Source organism: Pelecanus crispus, chromosome 1 (genome assembly GCF_030463565.1).
Source record: "Pelecanus crispus isolate bPelCri1 chromosome 1, bPelCri1.pri, whole genome shotgun sequence".
Classification (NCBI taxonomy): Eukaryota; Metazoa; Chordata; class Aves; order Pelecaniformes; family Pelecanidae; genus Pelecanus; species Pelecanus crispus.
In genome coordinates this window covers 200,325,486-200,343,581 of record NC_134643.1, presented here as the reverse complement: position 1 = coordinate 200,343,581, position 18,096 = coordinate 200,325,486, and the positions used below count along the sequence as shown (strand labels likewise).

The window sequence follows — 18,096 nt, the reverse complement described above, 5'->3', positions numbered from 1 at the left end:
GCAGGACCCAACACTTGGCCTTGTTAAACCTCATACACTTGGCCTTGGCCCATCGATCCAGCCTGTCCAGGTCCCTCTGCAGGGCCATCTTACCCTCCAGCAGATCGACACTCCCACCCAGTTTGGTGTCATCTGCAAACTTACTGAGGGTGCACTCAATCCCCTCATCCAGATCATCGATAAAGATATTGAACAAGGCTGGCCCCAAAACAGAGCCCTGGGGAACACCGCTCGTGACCAGCCGCCAACTGGACTTAACTCCATTTACCACTACTCTCTGGGCTCGGCCACCCAACCAGTTTTTTCTCCAGCGAAGACTACGCCCGTCCAAGCCATGAGCTGCCAGCTTCCCAAGGAGAATATTATGGGAGACAGTGTCAAAAGCTTTGCTGAAGTCCAGGTAAATGACATCCACAGCCTTTCCCTCATCCACTAAGCAGGTCACTTTGTCACAGAAGGAGATCAGGTTAGTCGAGCAGGACCTGCCTTTCATGAACCCATGCTGGCTGGGTCTGATCCCCTGGTTGACCTGCACTTGCCTGTTGAGTTCACTCAAGATGAACCTCTCCATAATCTTTCCTGGCACTGAGGTCAGGCTGACAGGCCTGTAGTTCCCCCGATCCTCCTTCCGGCCCTTCTTGTAGATGGGTGTCGCATTGGCAAGCCCCCAGTCATCAGGGACCTCCCCTGTTAACCAGGACTGCTGATAGATGATGGAAAGTGGCTTGGCAAGCTCCTCTGCCAGCTCCCTCAGTACTCTTGGGTGGATCCCATCTGGCCTCATAGACTTGTGAGCTTCCAGGTGGCATAGCAGGTCATTAACTGCTTCCTCCTGGACTATGAGGGCTCCATTCTGGTCCCCATCCCTATCCTCTGGCTCAGGGGCCTGGGTGCCCTGGGGATGACATGCCACAGGTTTGTACTACAGAGGAGGGAAAAATCAGCTGTGTCTCATGAGTGTCACACAGAATTGCTTAACAGATTAAGTAGCTAAAAGGAAGTCATTAAAAAGTATATCCAGAATAATGGATTGTCAAATACTTTGCATGCAAAAACTCTCTAAAGCCTATGCTGCTTGTTTGTCAAAACCCACAAAGATAGAGATTTTTTTTCAAGACAGAGAACAAGGAAGTTTTAGTTCTGTGTTCTCTTGTTTTTTTAATGTGATGTCTGCTGCTTTCCCCACAAGTTTTGCAGAGCCAAAAATAAATCATTAGGTCATGCTGATATATTTTGGGATGTTTTATAGAAGATTGTTTCTATACTTCTAAAGAACCTCTTGACTGTCAGAAAATATAAATAGAACAGTTTTTATTTACTTGCCAAGCTAGTTTCTTAACTCCTACAAAAATTCCCAGGAACAAAAAAATTCAAAGTTAAGATTACTTCAGCATTTATTTGATAGTACTGTAAACATGGTCTCTATTAAGAATTCTATAGCACTCATGGCTATGCCACTTGGCAAATGTTTATTTCATCAATTTGCATTTGTGGATAGGAATAACTGTTTATGCACCAGTCAAGATGTATGCACTAATTGGGCCAGCATGTCTGTGTTTCAGTTCTTAAGAACAATATTAGGTTTAAAACTAGAAGTGTTCTTTGTCTTAACTTATGCTGTACTTCCAGATGATACTTGGCAGAAAAAGAAATCCATCCCAAAAAACTTGCAGAAAGTGTAAAACTTCAAACTTCTATAAATTTTTAATTCAAAGATTTCCAATCATCAAGCTTGAAACAGAATTTTGCAAAAATAACTATTCTGTTAAAATAGAGTATTATTATTAGACTTGCAACAGCTCTGCATGATGGAAATTAAAATAATTGCCTAGGTAAAACTTTATTATTTATTTATTAGATTTTGATTACCGTTGCTGTTGGTTGATAGGCCTCAAGGAAGCTAATTATTTCATCTCAATGCCAGGTTTATAAGTTAGCTGTCTTTAAACAGTTGCAGCTTGAATAATTTATAAAGCTTTGAAACAGTAATTCATTATGGGTTTTTAAAAAATAGTATTTAAAAAAAAAGCTGTGTGTGTTAGTTTTAGAATAACACTTCAAAAATATTTAGACAAAACATTTTTTTTTTTCTAATTAAAGGTTTTGAGAGACAAAATTTCTTTTCCTGGATACCATAGCCTTCAAGCCGTGACTTAGAAACAGGAGTAACTAATGAGAATATGAGTCCTAGCTGTTTAGCTCAACCCTGCTGTTTATGTTAAAAGTACAGCTCTAGATTTTTTGACAAGTCATTGCTGGTTTGCCTTGAAACGGGACTGTAGTTTGTATGCTCAGTAGCTTCTTCGGTAGTTCTTTCACATGAAATTCAGATACCTTAATCTGTGCGTCTGGAATGGAGCAGACAGTTGGGGCAGCATCCTCATCAGCAGTCACATATGTTATCCCTACTTACAAATCTGAGCCTTTAGCATTTGACCTTTGAGTAAGCCAATGAGGCACCAAAGTTTTCAAGAGCTTCCACAAGCTCTCTTACTTTGGATGCCCTCTTTGAAAACTCGAGACTGTTTTTGCAGTTGTTCAAGCACAATAACCGTAACTGAAGCAACTTTCAGCTAGTGTTTTAACTCTTCTGGAATTGCAGATAAGCCACAAAAGGCTAGATTTTTTTTTAAGAAGCTAGGACCCTGTTGTCCCTAGTTATATATTTAATATGGTAGATAACAATCTTGAAATACAGAGTAAATTGTTTTTCTTGTAAAAGGTGCCTGCTTCATCGTAACATCTGCAAAATCTCAGAACTCCTGCAGTGTGCTGATACAGACAGTGTGGGAGTGACATTTACAACAACCTGAGGAGGGACCCCAACCTCCAGCTTTGCTTATCTGAGTTTCTTAATGCAGTGCTATTATTGTCATTCAGAATTCAAAGGGAAAAAGTTGTTTGGTTTTTTTTTTTCTTTTCAGAAACAGTAGAAAAAGCTACCCAAAGAACTTAGTGTTGTTCATTTCACTCAGGAGCAAAATACCCTATCATTTACATAAGTGGAGGAGATAGCATTTGTGCAGAAGGCAAAGGAGGAGGGTGTCTCTGTAAGATTCAAATAAATAGTACTCTTGGTCTTCCCTTTTCAGTACTACACCTGAACCAAGCCAATAACACTTAAAAAAAAAAAAAAAGTTAGATGGGCAAGGGTTGGTTTTGGGGGAGTTGGGTTTTGGGTTTTTTTTAAATGAATTGCTGTGCAAGAAGGGAGTCAGACAGTAAAATGCTATATTAGAGGCAAAGCATAAACTACAAGAGAGAGTTCCTTTACTTTCCATTGGTCACAACACCAGTTTATGTGGGTTTTCTGCAACCAATTGTTCACCCTCCCAAGGCAGAACTGAGTCACCACGCTTCAGACTCAAATGCACTTGGCTAAAAAACTGAACAGAAGTAGTAAGCTGTATTATCAGACAAATGCTGTCTACAGAATTGTTGCTGGAAGAATATTTAAAGTTTGAAGCTCCAAGAGTTGAACTACATTAAATACTTGATATAAATCAAAGAACTTTAATACTGTAAATACCTTAGGTAGTATCATAAGAACTTTATGTATTAAAGTTAACCCAGCATTTTTATGGCAAAATTAATAGTTGTCCTAAAACATTTTCAATTTAGTTTATTAAATCAGCATTTTACTTTGTTAAAATTAAGATAAACAAGTTATTTTCTGAGATGTTTAGATGTTAAGATCTGATTGCTTATGGATTATAGCTGTAAAATGGCAAAATACTTTCCAAACGATTTTGCCAAAAAGTTGTACTATTTCGTGAGGACTCCTGTTTGTTGTGTTCAGAGGGCACCCACTTTTATTCTTTTAATTTGACACACAAGGTGCTTGAGAAGCAAAATAATATTGCTACCAGCAGGTGGTATACTTGTACAAACAGAAGAAGAGTCGAACAGAAATTTTGATTTAAAACTTTAGTCGGAAAACAGTATTTTGGTTAAATCGTTTGGTGAAAAGTTATGATGGTATAAGTTGCTATGAAAATTTCTGATATTTTTCCCGTCATTTTTTTAAATTAATAAAAGCCTTCAAAATTTTTCATTTTGAAATTTTATTTTATTTTCATGTTGTATTTCTTCAAAGCAGGACTGCATAAGCTGATGTCATGGTACCTATTTCTGATCTGATGTTATAACCAACATAATAGGCAAAATGTAAAATAAATAGATTTTTTTCCTTGAAATTGGAAGATCATTTGCAACATAGTTCAATTTTTGTGTCAGTGAAACTTTGAGATATTTCTACATTTTGAATAAGAAAAGCTGCACACTTAGTATGGAATACATTTTACTTAATTTTAGCCAGCTACAGTTATGCTTCTAGTCTAAGTCATTCTGTCTGTCTCTTTTTGCAATCAGTTAAGAAAGCAAGAGGAAACATCAATACATCATTCATTCCATCTTGGACTTTGTGGCATCATGTAGTATTTAGGAAATTTTACTGAAGTATGCCACTGTGCTGAGATGGCATGCCATAACAAAAAATGCATTAAAAATAAAAATGTCCTAAAATACTGTATATTCTTTCAAGACATTTTCCAAAAGTGAATTTTACCCAAATTTTAATTTATTTGAAAGTTTAAAAAGGCTTTTTGCGTTTGGGAGGTTTTGTTTCTTCTTTGTTTGGAGTAATGACAACACATTCTGAAATAGAAGAAAGGTTCCAAACTAGAAATCTGAGTTAAACCAGAGAGTATCGTTCCAACCACTTTCTTTTCCTTTTCTTCAAAGATAGTATTACTCTATGTCTTAATTTTGGTAACCTTAAAATTTATTGCGATTTAGTGTTTCTAGGGATACAATTTATTATTCCTGGAATTTGGTGCACTTGCATTCTGTTGCTACTGATATTTTTTTACTAAAAAACCCCATTGTGACTCTGGTGAGTCAAATGCTGACAACTTATGTATCCATTTTTTACGTTGCCTCAGTTGTTCATTCAATGTCATTCGATTAACTAAAATGAACTGAGTATAAAACTTCAGGAAATTGTATTGTTTTGTTTAGCTGTACTACATGTAGTGTCTTACTATTGCACATTAGTATTAGGATAGATTTGCGAAAGTTATCTGGCATTACTTTAAATTTAATGTTTTATGTTAAATCGATGTGATAATTTAAAAAAATTCTACTTACCTTTAGTTTTACTTTGTAGACATTTGAGTTATTGTCATTTCCATTGCTAATTTTTTAAGAGGTGCGTGACTTTTTTCTCATGTTTTTTTCCCATATAGCTTTATGCATGATTAGTCTTATTTCCCTAAAGCTCCTGTTTCTTGGTATAAGTTTACTACTGTTTAATAATAGAGCAGGCATTCCAGAATGAACATCTCATTCTGGGATCTAAGCTTTATAAAAAATCTAGACAATCAGGAAAATTGTTAGTCCTTCTTTGTGTGTGTGTGTTCGTTATTGGTTTGTTCCTTCAGATTCTGATGTAACATACTAAATCCCCAATCCCTTTACAAATTGTCTGCATTTTATATAAATTTTCCTGATGTTCAAAAGCAAGTTAACAGACCATATAATATAATCTGGGAATTAACTGCCTTAGAAGTTTGTATTTCAGGTACTACCATAGCTAAAAGGAACATCTCTATGGCCACAGCCTCCCTTTCACATCTACTGGCATTACTCTTCTTTCTGATTTCTCATCTTACTTGAGATTAATACATCTGGAGAGAATTCTGTTTTCAGCTTTCCCTTTCTATTTTTTGTCTTTTGAACTTCAGTGTCCTCAATTTTTTCACCCAAATTAAGTCATAAAAGTTTCAGGAGTTGGAGGCTTTCCTTAAGGGTGTGTATAAAATATACCTTTTTCCAGTGCCTTAAGAGAATAAAAGCCACATAAATCAACCCCCTCTTTTCTGACAAGGATGCTACACTTGAAAACAGTTCTTGGAAAATTCTTCTTCAGGAATCTTGTGGATCTTTAATCATTAGTTATCTTCTGATAGTTTTTGCTCTCTTTTCATTTGTAGCCAGTTTGCTCTTCCTCTCAACTTTGTCCTTCATTATTAATGCAAGACCATTAGTAACATGATAATAGGAGAGAAACTGTGTTGGCAGTTTTCTTTTTGCTTTTCAAAGGTGACTCCTCTGCTCCTGTTCTGATGATCAGTGGTAGTATTTTCTGTTACTTTGAGTTCCTCCATGCTCTATTTCGCCCTTATTTCAAAGTCCACGTGAAAACCCTTCCCCTCCACCCAAACCTCGCAAAGCTACAACACACAAACACCAATCTCTGTAAAAGTTTGCAGGTTTATGAACTGCATTCATCCTTCACAAGTGTAAACAACTTCAAAACTTTTTCTTTCCTGTTTTAAAAACTTTTACCATTCTCCAGTCTCCACAGGGGAACCTGTGGGTCAACTAGTATGTAAGCTGCTGGTAACTTGTGCTGCGTATATTATCAGATGTGTGAAAATGAACCACTTTTTCTGTTTTTCTGTTCGTAAAGTAATCATAGAACTCCACAGATCAGCCCTAAACTTCACAGATTTCTAGAGTTCACTGCCTGAAACAAAAGTAGCTCAAATTCACAAGTCTCAAAATATTATAGATTATCTAACAGATATTCTTGATAACCCAGTATTTGTCCATTTATCCGTCTATAATTATTCACATGGATTTCTTTCTCTTCACATCCACTTTCACAGTTATTTGTCTTCTGCTAGTTTCCAGTCATTGGTTTTCTCCTCACGTCTCTGTTCCTTACAAACTTACTACTTCCCCATTTTTTCCAGCTCAGTGTTGCTTTTTCTTCACCAATAATAATTACATTTCAAACCTTTCATCTATGCTTTTCAATTTCTTTGCCTCCCAATCTGTTGTCTTTACGGTTTCCCATTTCCCAGTATCATGGAAAATATTGCCGGAAGAAACCTTTTAATCTGTCCTTCTGTTTCACACCTACTCCAGTAAAATTATGCCAATGAGTATTATCTATTGGTTATACCCTATTACTTTTCTCTCTTAATTCCTCACTACCTAACTCTAGACTTTTCTGTCAAGTCCTTTTTCATTTTTATGCTCTGACTTTGTCTACATTTCTCCTCAAATTTCACCAATCATTCCTGTCTCATGTCTCTTCTCATTTCAATTTTTCACTTTTTGGCAGCCCTACATAGGAGTACAAAAATACCTCTCATCTCTCATGACACTTCTGAATACGGCAGTGCTGGCATGCCTTCTAGCCACGCTGCTGGGATGGAAGTCAGCTAGTGGGACTGCTGTGCTCTCCACACCACGTGCCCCAGCTGTCAGTGACCAGGACACTAACTGCTTCACCAAATTTGCAGCGAACCTCTTTGCTTTCTGTCTCATTTCTACCCATGCTACTTTTCTGCACTGATTACAAATACAGGATAACGTGGAGAAAAAGCTAGCAGTCACTGACCATGCAGCCATCCTCCAGGAAATGCTATCCCTAACCAACAGCCTAGGTATCCCTTGTTTGCCCACTGCCACAACCTCACCTTTATCGCCAATCCCCAATATTCATTGCCACTGCCCTCTCCACCAGCTTATGTTCTTCTTCATGGCCTATCTTCCTGCTGTTATGTCACCTCACCAGTTTGTGAATGTAACTTCATCATATTGTACCGATATCCTAAGCCTTGTAGGCCTGCTTCCAACAATCCATATATCATCTGTGTGACTTCCCTAGGACACATCTGCCCAGCTTCTTTCAAAAATTACAGTATGAAACTTCTCACACAAGAAATTAGTTATTCAACATCATATTCATAAAAAAACTTTTAAAAGATTAAATATTACCTAAATTTCCCTGAGTATTTAGCATCCTTCTATTTAAATGCTAAGCTCTTTTTCTGAGACTTTTTCCGAGACTTTTTCCCTTCTACCCTGAAACTCTGCCAAATATACTCCTGATGTTTAACAACAATAATTCTTGTGCATGTGTATTTAAGACAAAAAAAAATGTTGCTGTTCATAAGAATGCCTAAAGATTTTTTTTAAACTTCTATTTATAATATTTTTACCATCTTTTCCAATTTTCATTGCATTAGATGTTTCGCAGGTTCATTGACATCTTTATTCCCTGTGTTGGTATTTCCAGGTTTTGGTATTATTGGTATTATCTGTTTAGTATTATTTTTAGTTTTCAGTATTTCTGGTTTTATTTCTGGGATTCTCTAGCATGCTCTTTGGAAAAACGTAATGGAGCTTTGTGATTTTTGTAACTAAAAATTTTTTTGTGTGTAGAGTAACTACTAGTTATGTTAATTAAGGCTTCTGATATTTGTTTCTGTTCATGTACAACTAGGCTTTGTTTTCTTTTAGCCATTATAATGTGGGGTGTGATTTTTGAATACCTGTCTCACCATCTTGATAAAACCAGCAGTCACTGTTTCTGTTTCAAACACAGTCAGAAAAAACTTCACTCTAATGCAATTATTGTATCTGTTGCTATACCACTTTTGAACTGTATTTGCTCTTTCATTGTTACAGAAGACTTCTACTACTTAGATCTTCTGGCAAATAGGTTTATATTTTGGCTTGTACGTTTTAACTGTAATAAATATTGCATAAGTAATAATTTGTATTTTTTTGTATTTCAAGTTTTCTATTAATTACTTTTTTTTTTTACTCTTACAAATTTTCTGTTCTTCATTTTACCTTAGGGAAATGCTTTATACTTTTCCAATGTACATTTTTTCTCATTTCTCAAAACACAGTCATAATTCCACACTGAAAAGAATTGATTTTTCTTTTTAAAATATGTTACGGAAAAACAACCAGGACTAATTCTTGAAATTACAGATCATCAATTCCTTGCCTTTTCTATGCAGTTTCCCAGTATTACAAAGACTGTGGATTCTCTGACATCCTTCCAGTTCTGTGACCCACCTCTTTTCCCAAACAACATTTTCCCCTTCCCCCATGCCTGCAGGCTTCTTCCTCTTCATTAACATATTCGAACTTAATCTCTTCCATCTGGCAGCCCATCCTTTGGGCTGCAGGCTGAGGATCTTTTATGGACATGTGCACTGCTACTCTCCACTGTTTGTAGTTGCCTCTAGTTGCTGTAGCTGTAGGTGACATACAACAAACTGCATTTGTACATGAACAGGGACTGGATTTCACAGCCATGGAGATGCTGTCATGGATGCTGACTGCCCCCAGGGTGGACAAAGGCTTGCTGTTTAGGACAGCTAATATTCATAAGTAAAAGAAAAAAAACCCTTCCCATACACTTCTTTGGAGCTCTGGCTGAAGGAGTTAATAGAAAATCTTTTCAAAAATTGTCTTTAAAAAGTCTGAGCTATAGAGATGTTGTGAAAAGGCAGGGAGGACTTTGCTCTTCAGGCTGGCTTGATATTCCTTTAAATTGTTTTGGTGGCAGAGCACTACACAATTTCTCCTTCAAGAGGGTAATAGATCGGGCTACCTGCAATACTTTAGTCCGTCTCAATAATCTTTGTCCCCAAATGTATGGAAGGTGCATGTGGTATCGTAGGAAAGAGTATTATACAGAATTTTGGGCAGTTCTGAGTTTTAGAGCAACCTGCCCTTGAGAGACTTCAAAACTGGTCTAGCTTATCAAAGTCCACATTGGCTATCTGGGGTAGCATAAAACCACTTTGCCTTTCCATCCTGTGCTGGCCTTTAACAAGATAAAATACTGTTTAAAGTAGGAGAATGTACTCAGCGAGCTGCTAAGTGGGCACCAGTGATGACAGTGAAATAGAATTTGTAATCCTTTGATAACCGTAGTAAAATAAGGCTTGTTCCATTAAAACATGTGTGTTCTGTGTCTGTATTAACACTATGAAATACTACACATCTGACATTTGGGATTAAGTTTGCAACATGCACACCACTCCAAAAAAAATTTTTCACTGTTAGTAACCTTGTAATATCACTAGTTTCATACCAGCCCTCATTATGATAAGGATGATAAAGGTTTATATCAGATTATATTACAGTTTGTAAGGAAATTATCTTGACAGTTAAACTCATGGTGCGGACTTCTTTGGGTCATGTGTTTTAGGGTGCATTTTCAACAACCGTTCAGTTAAAATGATACGGATATATTTCTTTTTTTAAGTATGTAGGAGTAGCTCATGAATGATGCTATGAACTTCCAGTTCTTAAAAAAAAATTTCATTACAGTATGCTTAATATGCACTTTTTCATTCAAACAAGCCTGATTAAAAATGTCACTTAGCTGGTGTAAGATATGGGGGAATGAGAAATTACATGTAATCTAGTTGGCTGTGGAAATAAGAATTGTTAATAATATACATTATTAAGAAAAGTAAAGCGTATTGAAATATCATACTTGTTGCAGAAATAAATTACTAAAATGACTTGATTTGGTCAAGTCACCTCTAGGAAAACCAGGTTGTAGCAGAAAGAGACATGGACGATTTGCAGACACACTCTCTCCTAGGACTGACTTGTGCCCGGTACAGCATTAGAAAGTGTAGTTCTGCTTGATTTACAGCCATCATTTAGAGCTACCTAACAGCTACCTAAACTCCTGAAAATCTTAAAGCCTGAATAATATCCACAGGACTAGAATATAAGTATTTCTAAAGTACTGTAATCCAGGGGCTAGACAACTTAATATTGATTCAGTCCCTAGCTCTGGACTTTTAAAGCAGATTAAATTTTTAGTTTTAGGCTGGAACTTGTGGCCACAGTCTTCTACTTACTAGTATTTTTAATCTAATCCAAAGATGCAATAATATAATTTTTTAGGAAAATCCCACAAATTTGTCTGTCTATAATGCAAGTGATGAAACTCGACCATTCAAAACTTTCTGGAAATATAGCCATCAGCTTTTCAGGCATCTGCTTTCTTCCTAACAATAGGGTAGGAGACAAAGTCTTGCCTTTTTATTAAAGATATTGCTCAAAGAGTCAAGGGTAAATCTGAGAGTAACTGGTTAAGATTCAGAAACCTTTTCCTTCGGGTTCAGATACCATCATCTAGTATCCGGAAGTATATACTAACGTTGTGTGATAGATTCCTGTAGAAAACTCTGGGAAGAAACTCCAGTTGTGTTTTAAAAAGCTGTATAATTTGTGATTAGGAATAAGGTTTGTGTTCTATTATTTCAAAATTTTTATTTTGCACCATTATTATGTATTTCAGACTTCGCTGGTGAACTTGTAATGCTTTTTGGGATCTTCAAAACAGACTTTATCCTGACAATTTCATCACTTCTTTACTTAGCAGTTCATTAAAGTAGTGACTTTAAAATCTGATTTACTTTCAGCTGAGAATATATAGAATCATAGAATCATAGAATCCTTTAGGTTGGAAAAGACCTTTAAGATCATACAGTCCAACCATTAACCTAACCATTAACCTAACACTGCCAAGTCCACCACTAAACCAATTAAAGGTATATGGTATTCTTCTGACTGAATAATGAAATTAATGGATTACCAGATTAAACACAGAACAAATTAAAAATGTAACTTTTTTAGTCTTTGAATATTTCTTAATTTCATAAAAAGTTTTTAATTCTGACATAGTTGTATAATTCTTATCAACCTAACAGTCATCTTTATTATTATTGTGGAGACAAATGGCATTTCAGAGAACTCATGTGTTTAAAAGAGTTTTTATTAATGTCTTTACTCCTGTTTCATCATAACTTATTCTTAGATGGAAGTAAAAAGGGGAAGTCTTTCCTTTCAGAAAAATCACTAGGATAAAAAGCCTTTAGGATTATCTTTGATATCATCAGTTTAAAACATAGACTAGGAGTGTGCAAGGAGTCTTTAAGTTTTTGTCATTTAAACCATGGGGCAGTTGTCTGCCCATTTTTGCATTCATATCACATAAGGGTCAAGGGGATTTAGCAGTCACAGTAAAATTATTCAGTGCTCAGTGTAGGAGAAATGATAGACTGATACTTCAAGCTAACACGACATCTGTGAGCAAAAACTGTATCGTAGTACAAAACCAAAGTAGGCTATTTTACTTAGCAAAAGATAATCGGCACTCAATACAGCAAGATATTTCCATCTCATAGCATACAGGCCAGGCCATTAATGCTGCATCTTCCCACTGTGGGAGCTCAGAGTCACTGCCTCACCTTTACGCAAGGTGCTCTGAACTGCTCTAGGTGAGGAAGCAGCTCCCACTGAACTCCTGAAGTTGCCTTCTCACTGCTTGTAGATGCATAAAATGCCTGCTCTGCAAGGCAGCAATGACGACCTTCATGCAGACTCAAGCACATAGTGAAAATTTCGTTCAGAATGCAAAAAAAATACATTGACTAAAAATGATGGTATGCTGATTCTGAAAATCTGTGAGTGGCTGGAAGGTATGCTGCTGCATCCACTCCCCCTGGTGCTCTGCCCTCCAGAACTGATCCAGGTCTCATGACAGCAGTTAGTAAAGTTGGACAAGAACTCATGCAAGCATGAAAAAAGTAGTTAAGTGGACTTTAAAAAATGAAAAGGTCTGTTCTACATAGCATATTTCTACATTTCCTCTGGAAGTGGCTACCAGCACATAGCTTCTCAAAGTGAACGCAATATAGAAAACAGTGGCTGAACTAACACCTAGAAAAATCCAGCAGAAATGTATCCCATACTTGTGTGGTGAAAACTACTTTTTTTTTTTTTTTCATCTGCGTTTTGTCCACGCACCTCCAGGGTTCTACAGAGAGATTGAAAATGACTGGTTTAAAGCACTGGTTCCTTATGTTCTGCAAGGTCATGATCTGCAGAATAATTTTAAGTGTATAGTGTGTTCAATTACGAGTTTGATGATAAGGATGCATCCACAAACATTTTGGGTATTTGATAGTGATCCAAAAAGTTTTTTAAAATGTTGGCTTAAAATACAGCTTTGCCCAAATATCCCACAGCATACTTATAAAATTGACGTGGGAGATGTTTGTGTTGATAAGGTCAAGAAGTTGTCTGAAAGTTGAGCTGGTCATTTCTTTAGAACCGAAGTTGAATATGAGATGATTATATATGTGTATGTTTTGACTTGAATATAGATTAACAACAGTTTATATAATTCTACAGAACTTTAATATTGCTTTTGAACCTAAAAAGGCAATGTAACGCAAAGATGGCCATGGTTGTTAATGGCTTGTATTAGCTGGAAGCTATAAAATCATCCTAGTACTCTGTTAGTGCTGGAATAATAATTTACCAAGACAATTACCACATGGTGGAATTTTTTCGCTGCTCTAATTCAGTGTTATTAATAATGAATAAAATTGCAATTTTCTCAGGTTGCTAGGGGCAGTGGGGAATTATTTCAATGAATATTTCAGCACATTAGTTTAATCATAGTTCCACAAAATTCAAGTGGGCAATATTTTATACTTCTAAGTTCAGTCTGCTAAGGGACCATAGTCATTAAATTGCAAACTATTTGCACTGAGGTCCATTCTATGATTTACAAGCCTTGTTAAAAACACTGTAAAAGAAAGCAAGCTGTGCCATTAATACTTGTAATTTGATGCTGCATTTGTTAATGGGCTCAGTGTGATTAATGTTTTTAGCAGCAGGCAGAACATTTTGAGACAGGCGGTGCTGAGGTTTATAATATATAAATGAATGTAAAGAAACGTTAGAATATTGTAAGTTTTAGTAATATATGTTTTTACAAGATTGTATTCCTGAAATAGAAAAGCAGCAGTGAAATTATACTATAATGTATGTAAATACAGTTCAAGCTGTGGTAGGTGCTGATGTGTGTGTTCTTTATTTCATAGCCAACTGCATGACTTCTGGCGCTTGGATTACTGGGAAGATGATTTGCGCCGGCGGAGGCGATTTGTTCGCAATGCTTTTGGGTCTACTCATTCTGATGCTCTCCTAAAAGCTGCTGTGGAATATGGTCAGTACTCGCTCCTGCTTACAAATACGGCTTATGATGTTTTCTTGATGTCCATGAATCCCTGAGAATAGTGTCCCTTCTTTTCTAAGGACAGTGCTGAGAATTCCTAGGATAACACATTCTTAGAAAAGGAATTCTTTCAATTCTTACACTTTAATGAACCAGAAGACTTGAGCTTGTGGGCTGTTAAATTCTCTGATCCCCAAGGGATTCACATTATACATCTCTAGCATTCCCAGACACTAGTTTTGAGACACTGGTAAAAGTAACTGAACTTGTCTCTCCAGAGTGACAGAACAAAACTGTTAGGCCATCAAACTAATGTGTCGTAATAGTTCCATCGGAGACCTTTCATGAATGAGGAATTAACTGTTTTTTAAAAATATCAGAAGTTTTATCCTGGCATGCATAATCTCAGCCAAAAGTATTATTTTCTGAAAACCGTGAAATACATAAGAACTTGTTTAAAATAATTATTTTAAGGATACTTGTTATTTCAATAGTGAACTGACTACATAGGAACTTTAGTCTAGGAACTTGAGGATTAGATGATGTTTGATTTTCATGGAGAGGTAGCTGGAGTGTAAAAGAGGAAGGAGGAACGTGCTTACAAATTCTCTTATATCGTCTAACAGTTCCATATGTTTAGTGACTTCTGTACAGCAGACTGAACCTGAGTACTCTAAAAGTCTAAAGCAAATTTATTTCTCAGGTTTAAGCTGGGGTACCTCTCTAACATATCAAAGACAGGGATTTTTTATAGAATATTAAGATGTTTTTCTGTCTTTTTTTTTTTTTTTTTTAAATCTGTAGTATTGAAAAAAAAAATCCTGGGATTATTTAGTATTTAGGAGTAAAAAATGGAAGTAATTATACACAAAGCAAGTTAATGGAAGTAATTATACGCAAAGCAAGTTGAACCTTTCAGCTGATGTGTAGCCAAAGGCTAATGTTGCCAGAAGTTCTGAATATGATAGATACAAAGCTGTGTGACCTACGCATTTCACCAACCTTGCAGGTTGTTGAAGCAAATAGCTGGGATTTAAACAAGGTTAGACGCATAAATGAATATCTGTGTGTGCAGTTATACTAGCTAGTGTAATTTAATAGTTATTTAAACGTGAAGGCTCTCATGTGGAGGACTTAAGGTCATAAACTGTTCATAAGTTGGGTTAAGGAAGACATTTCCCCCAGTCGTATGTAGTATTGCATATTTGACAAAGGGTTATTTTCTCCACATTCTTTCAAAACATCAAAACAGAGATCTTATGAGAGGCAGATGCAAAACTGTGCTAATTGCTGTGTTGTTTCATAAGGCAAATAATCATCAAAACCACAGACTTTATGCATTGTACAGGCATAAGAACCCTTAAAAATATTCTTATTGATTAATATTTTTAATTTTTGATATTAAACTAGCATTAAAACAGGAAGAAACCTGATTTATAAATGATTACAAAGTTTTAAGCCCTGCTATTATCCTGTTTTTAAAATAACAGGAGCTTTCCATTTACTTAGATGGACTTTGTTTCATGCCTTTATAGCAGGAAAGTTGTATCTTTGGGATAAAATTGTACTCAGAGGATGCTGAAATGGTTTTGGTTTCTTTTTTTTTTATGAGAACTATAATACAAGTTGCACTTAAACAATTTCGGCATGTCGCAAAGATTGCCTCCATTTATGTAGTTTCTGTGTTCTAGTATTTTAGTGCAGGTGACAGCTGCCTGGTAGTAGAGCTAGCCTGCAAGACAAAGCTACAACAAAAGGAAACAGAAAATCTGAAGTAGTTATAGTTTCATATTGGATTGTTTTTATATAATTTCACATTACTCACCTGTTAGTGCATTCAACATACAGGAAAAGTAAAGCTCAGGTGTGTTTAGAAATGGTACGCATCAAACTTAGTGGTTGCATAAAAATTACAATAGACTGAAGTTGTCCTGTTTGCCAAATTAAAATAAATAATTCTAACTTTTCACATATATATTAAAATTAACATATGGAATTTTAAAACAACATGCATTAAAGTTATAATTCATGGATTCTATCTAGATGTACTTACTTTTCAGAGGCTTAAAGCTTTGGTTTTAATACTGAAACTTTTAGCTGACCTTTCTCTGTAAGAAAACATCCTTAACACTGATGTTATTTTTATGCCTCTTGGTGTTACTAATGAGTTGAATAATTTATGAGGTTGTCATGTGAAAAGGATTTGGTGCAGTTTGATGTACTTTTAGCCTCTGGTGTTGGAATGTGATTAATAAAGAGCTGGAGGCAGATTTTTTTCCATAGGGCTTAACTTTCATTGTATTTTTTTTATTAGCTTTGTTTTGATAATTTTGTTTGGAACAGTTTGATAGTAAAATGCCCCTAGCTTCCAAAACTAAGCATGATATCACACTACAGAAAGAATTTAAAGCATTTTAAAAAAAAGTCATACTGCATAGTTTTCCAGTAACAGATTTTTTCCTGACCTCAGAATACTTTGTTTGTGAGAAATAAACTATTCATCAAAGCAAAATTTGTTGCGCTTTTGTTATATTAATAACAATTCTTCATCTTGACTGATACCTCTAGCACAAGTAAAGCTATTTTGAGCATCAGTAAAATAGTGGAAACATCTTACAAGTTTTTGTTATCTACATTGACTGTCAGTTATCATTTAGGATTTTGTGCATAAATATTGCAGTGGAGGAATGTTTAGTCAAAGCCTAAGTCAGCAAGCTCCTCAGTGTCTACGATCAAAGGCATCAACTTAAATAGGTCTGATCAGGCATTGCAGAAGAGGGCAAGCAGTTCCATTTGAGCAAAAATCACAGAGCAAAGATGACAAAATTAATCAGTCATTTCTTTGGCAGTAAATAATAAGATATGCTGAGGATTGCAGATGAGAGAATTTCCAGATTCCTTGGAGATGTGCCTGCTTAACACCTGATTTATCTAAGCTTGTGCAGCCACAGAGATGTGACCTTGATAAATAAAAAAAGTGGTCTACAGCTACTCTAGTATTAAATCAGAGTTGATGTTGGATGTATGGATACTGTACTGTATAATACTTGTAGTCATCAAGGAGTAGAAGTCTTGGAAATGAAAACTGTGTCTGTGATCTATATGTTTGTTTTAGAGAAGTAATAACAAATGTTAAATTATACCTTGAAGAGCTAAAAAAAAAATGTTAATTTTAGCTGATAAGTGACTTCTTCCTGTAGGAAACATTATATATTATCTGCTACTGGGAAATAGTATACTTTCAAAAAAATTCTGCTACAGGGCAAGTGGGTGAAGCTTCTATTCAACTACAGTCTGTTCGTCAGCCACTGTAGGCATGTTCAGATGTCTGGTTTTGATAAAATACATATATGTACGCATGTGTGCATATACATACATATATATATGTTCGAAGTACCTGGCATGTAAAAAATATTGCAATGAAAAATTATAACATATTTCTATGGCTATATACAACTGTGTGAAAAATTATAGCTTATTCCTATGGCTATATACTTAGCTGTCCTTTGAGACTGTAGGTATGTCAGAGTCATAGCAGCATTTACAAGAGATGGACTGGAGAATTTTTCCCTTTAGATCAGTCCCCTTCATTTCTAATTTTTTGTTAGGCATTGGATTTGTTGGTAATCTGTTAGAATGACTTTCATATCTGAATTCAAAAGTCAAGCATAATTATTTCAGCACTGTGTCTGCTGTGCCCTTTTGTTTTAGTTAAATTCTTACTTGAATAGAAATATAGGTTCATTTCTCCCTTTTGTGAAGCTGAAGGGATACTACTTAGTGCAGTATCAAAGTGCAAGCTATAATGGGATTTTGAACTACCTGGAAACTTTTAGTAGAGTTTTAATTTTATAGTGTTGATGGATTTTAAACAGTTCTTATTTTAAGTTTAGATGGAGCTTCAATGCAATTGATTAAATTGTAGACTGAAAAGAAAGGAAGAAAACCAAAGATTGTGTAGAAGATTGTAAACTCTACTTCTCTTCCCCAAATTTTACTACCAATAAATGCATGAAATACGCAGATATGACCCAATTCACAGTGATTCTGTACATGTGGTGAAAGAACTGTCTCTTCCAGTTAATCACCTTACAGTTTACAGTCATTGGAGATTAGTATAGATGAGACACTACTGTACCACCCTGCCAGTGAGACAGAATACTGCTCCACAAAGGTCCTGTTAAGAGCAAAATGGTTAATTTATTAAGCTTTGGTCCTTCAGTCTTTAA

General features: G+C 35.7%; 1 protein-coding gene across 4 annotated transcripts in view; it reads left to right on the top strand.

Moving 5' to 3' along the window:
• Positions 1-18,096, top strand: part of NBEA (neurobeachin) — a 532,307-nt gene that overhangs the window by 325,433 nt on the left and 188,778 nt on the right. For all 4 annotated transcript variants that reach the window (XM_075727933.1, XM_075727935.1, XM_075727932.1 and 1 more), the window contains one exon: positions 13,734-13,858. In XM_075727933.1, the coding sequence (XP_075584048.1) occupies positions 13,734-13,858 (125 nt within the window). The remainder of the gene's footprint in view (positions 1-13,733; positions 13,859-18,096) is intronic.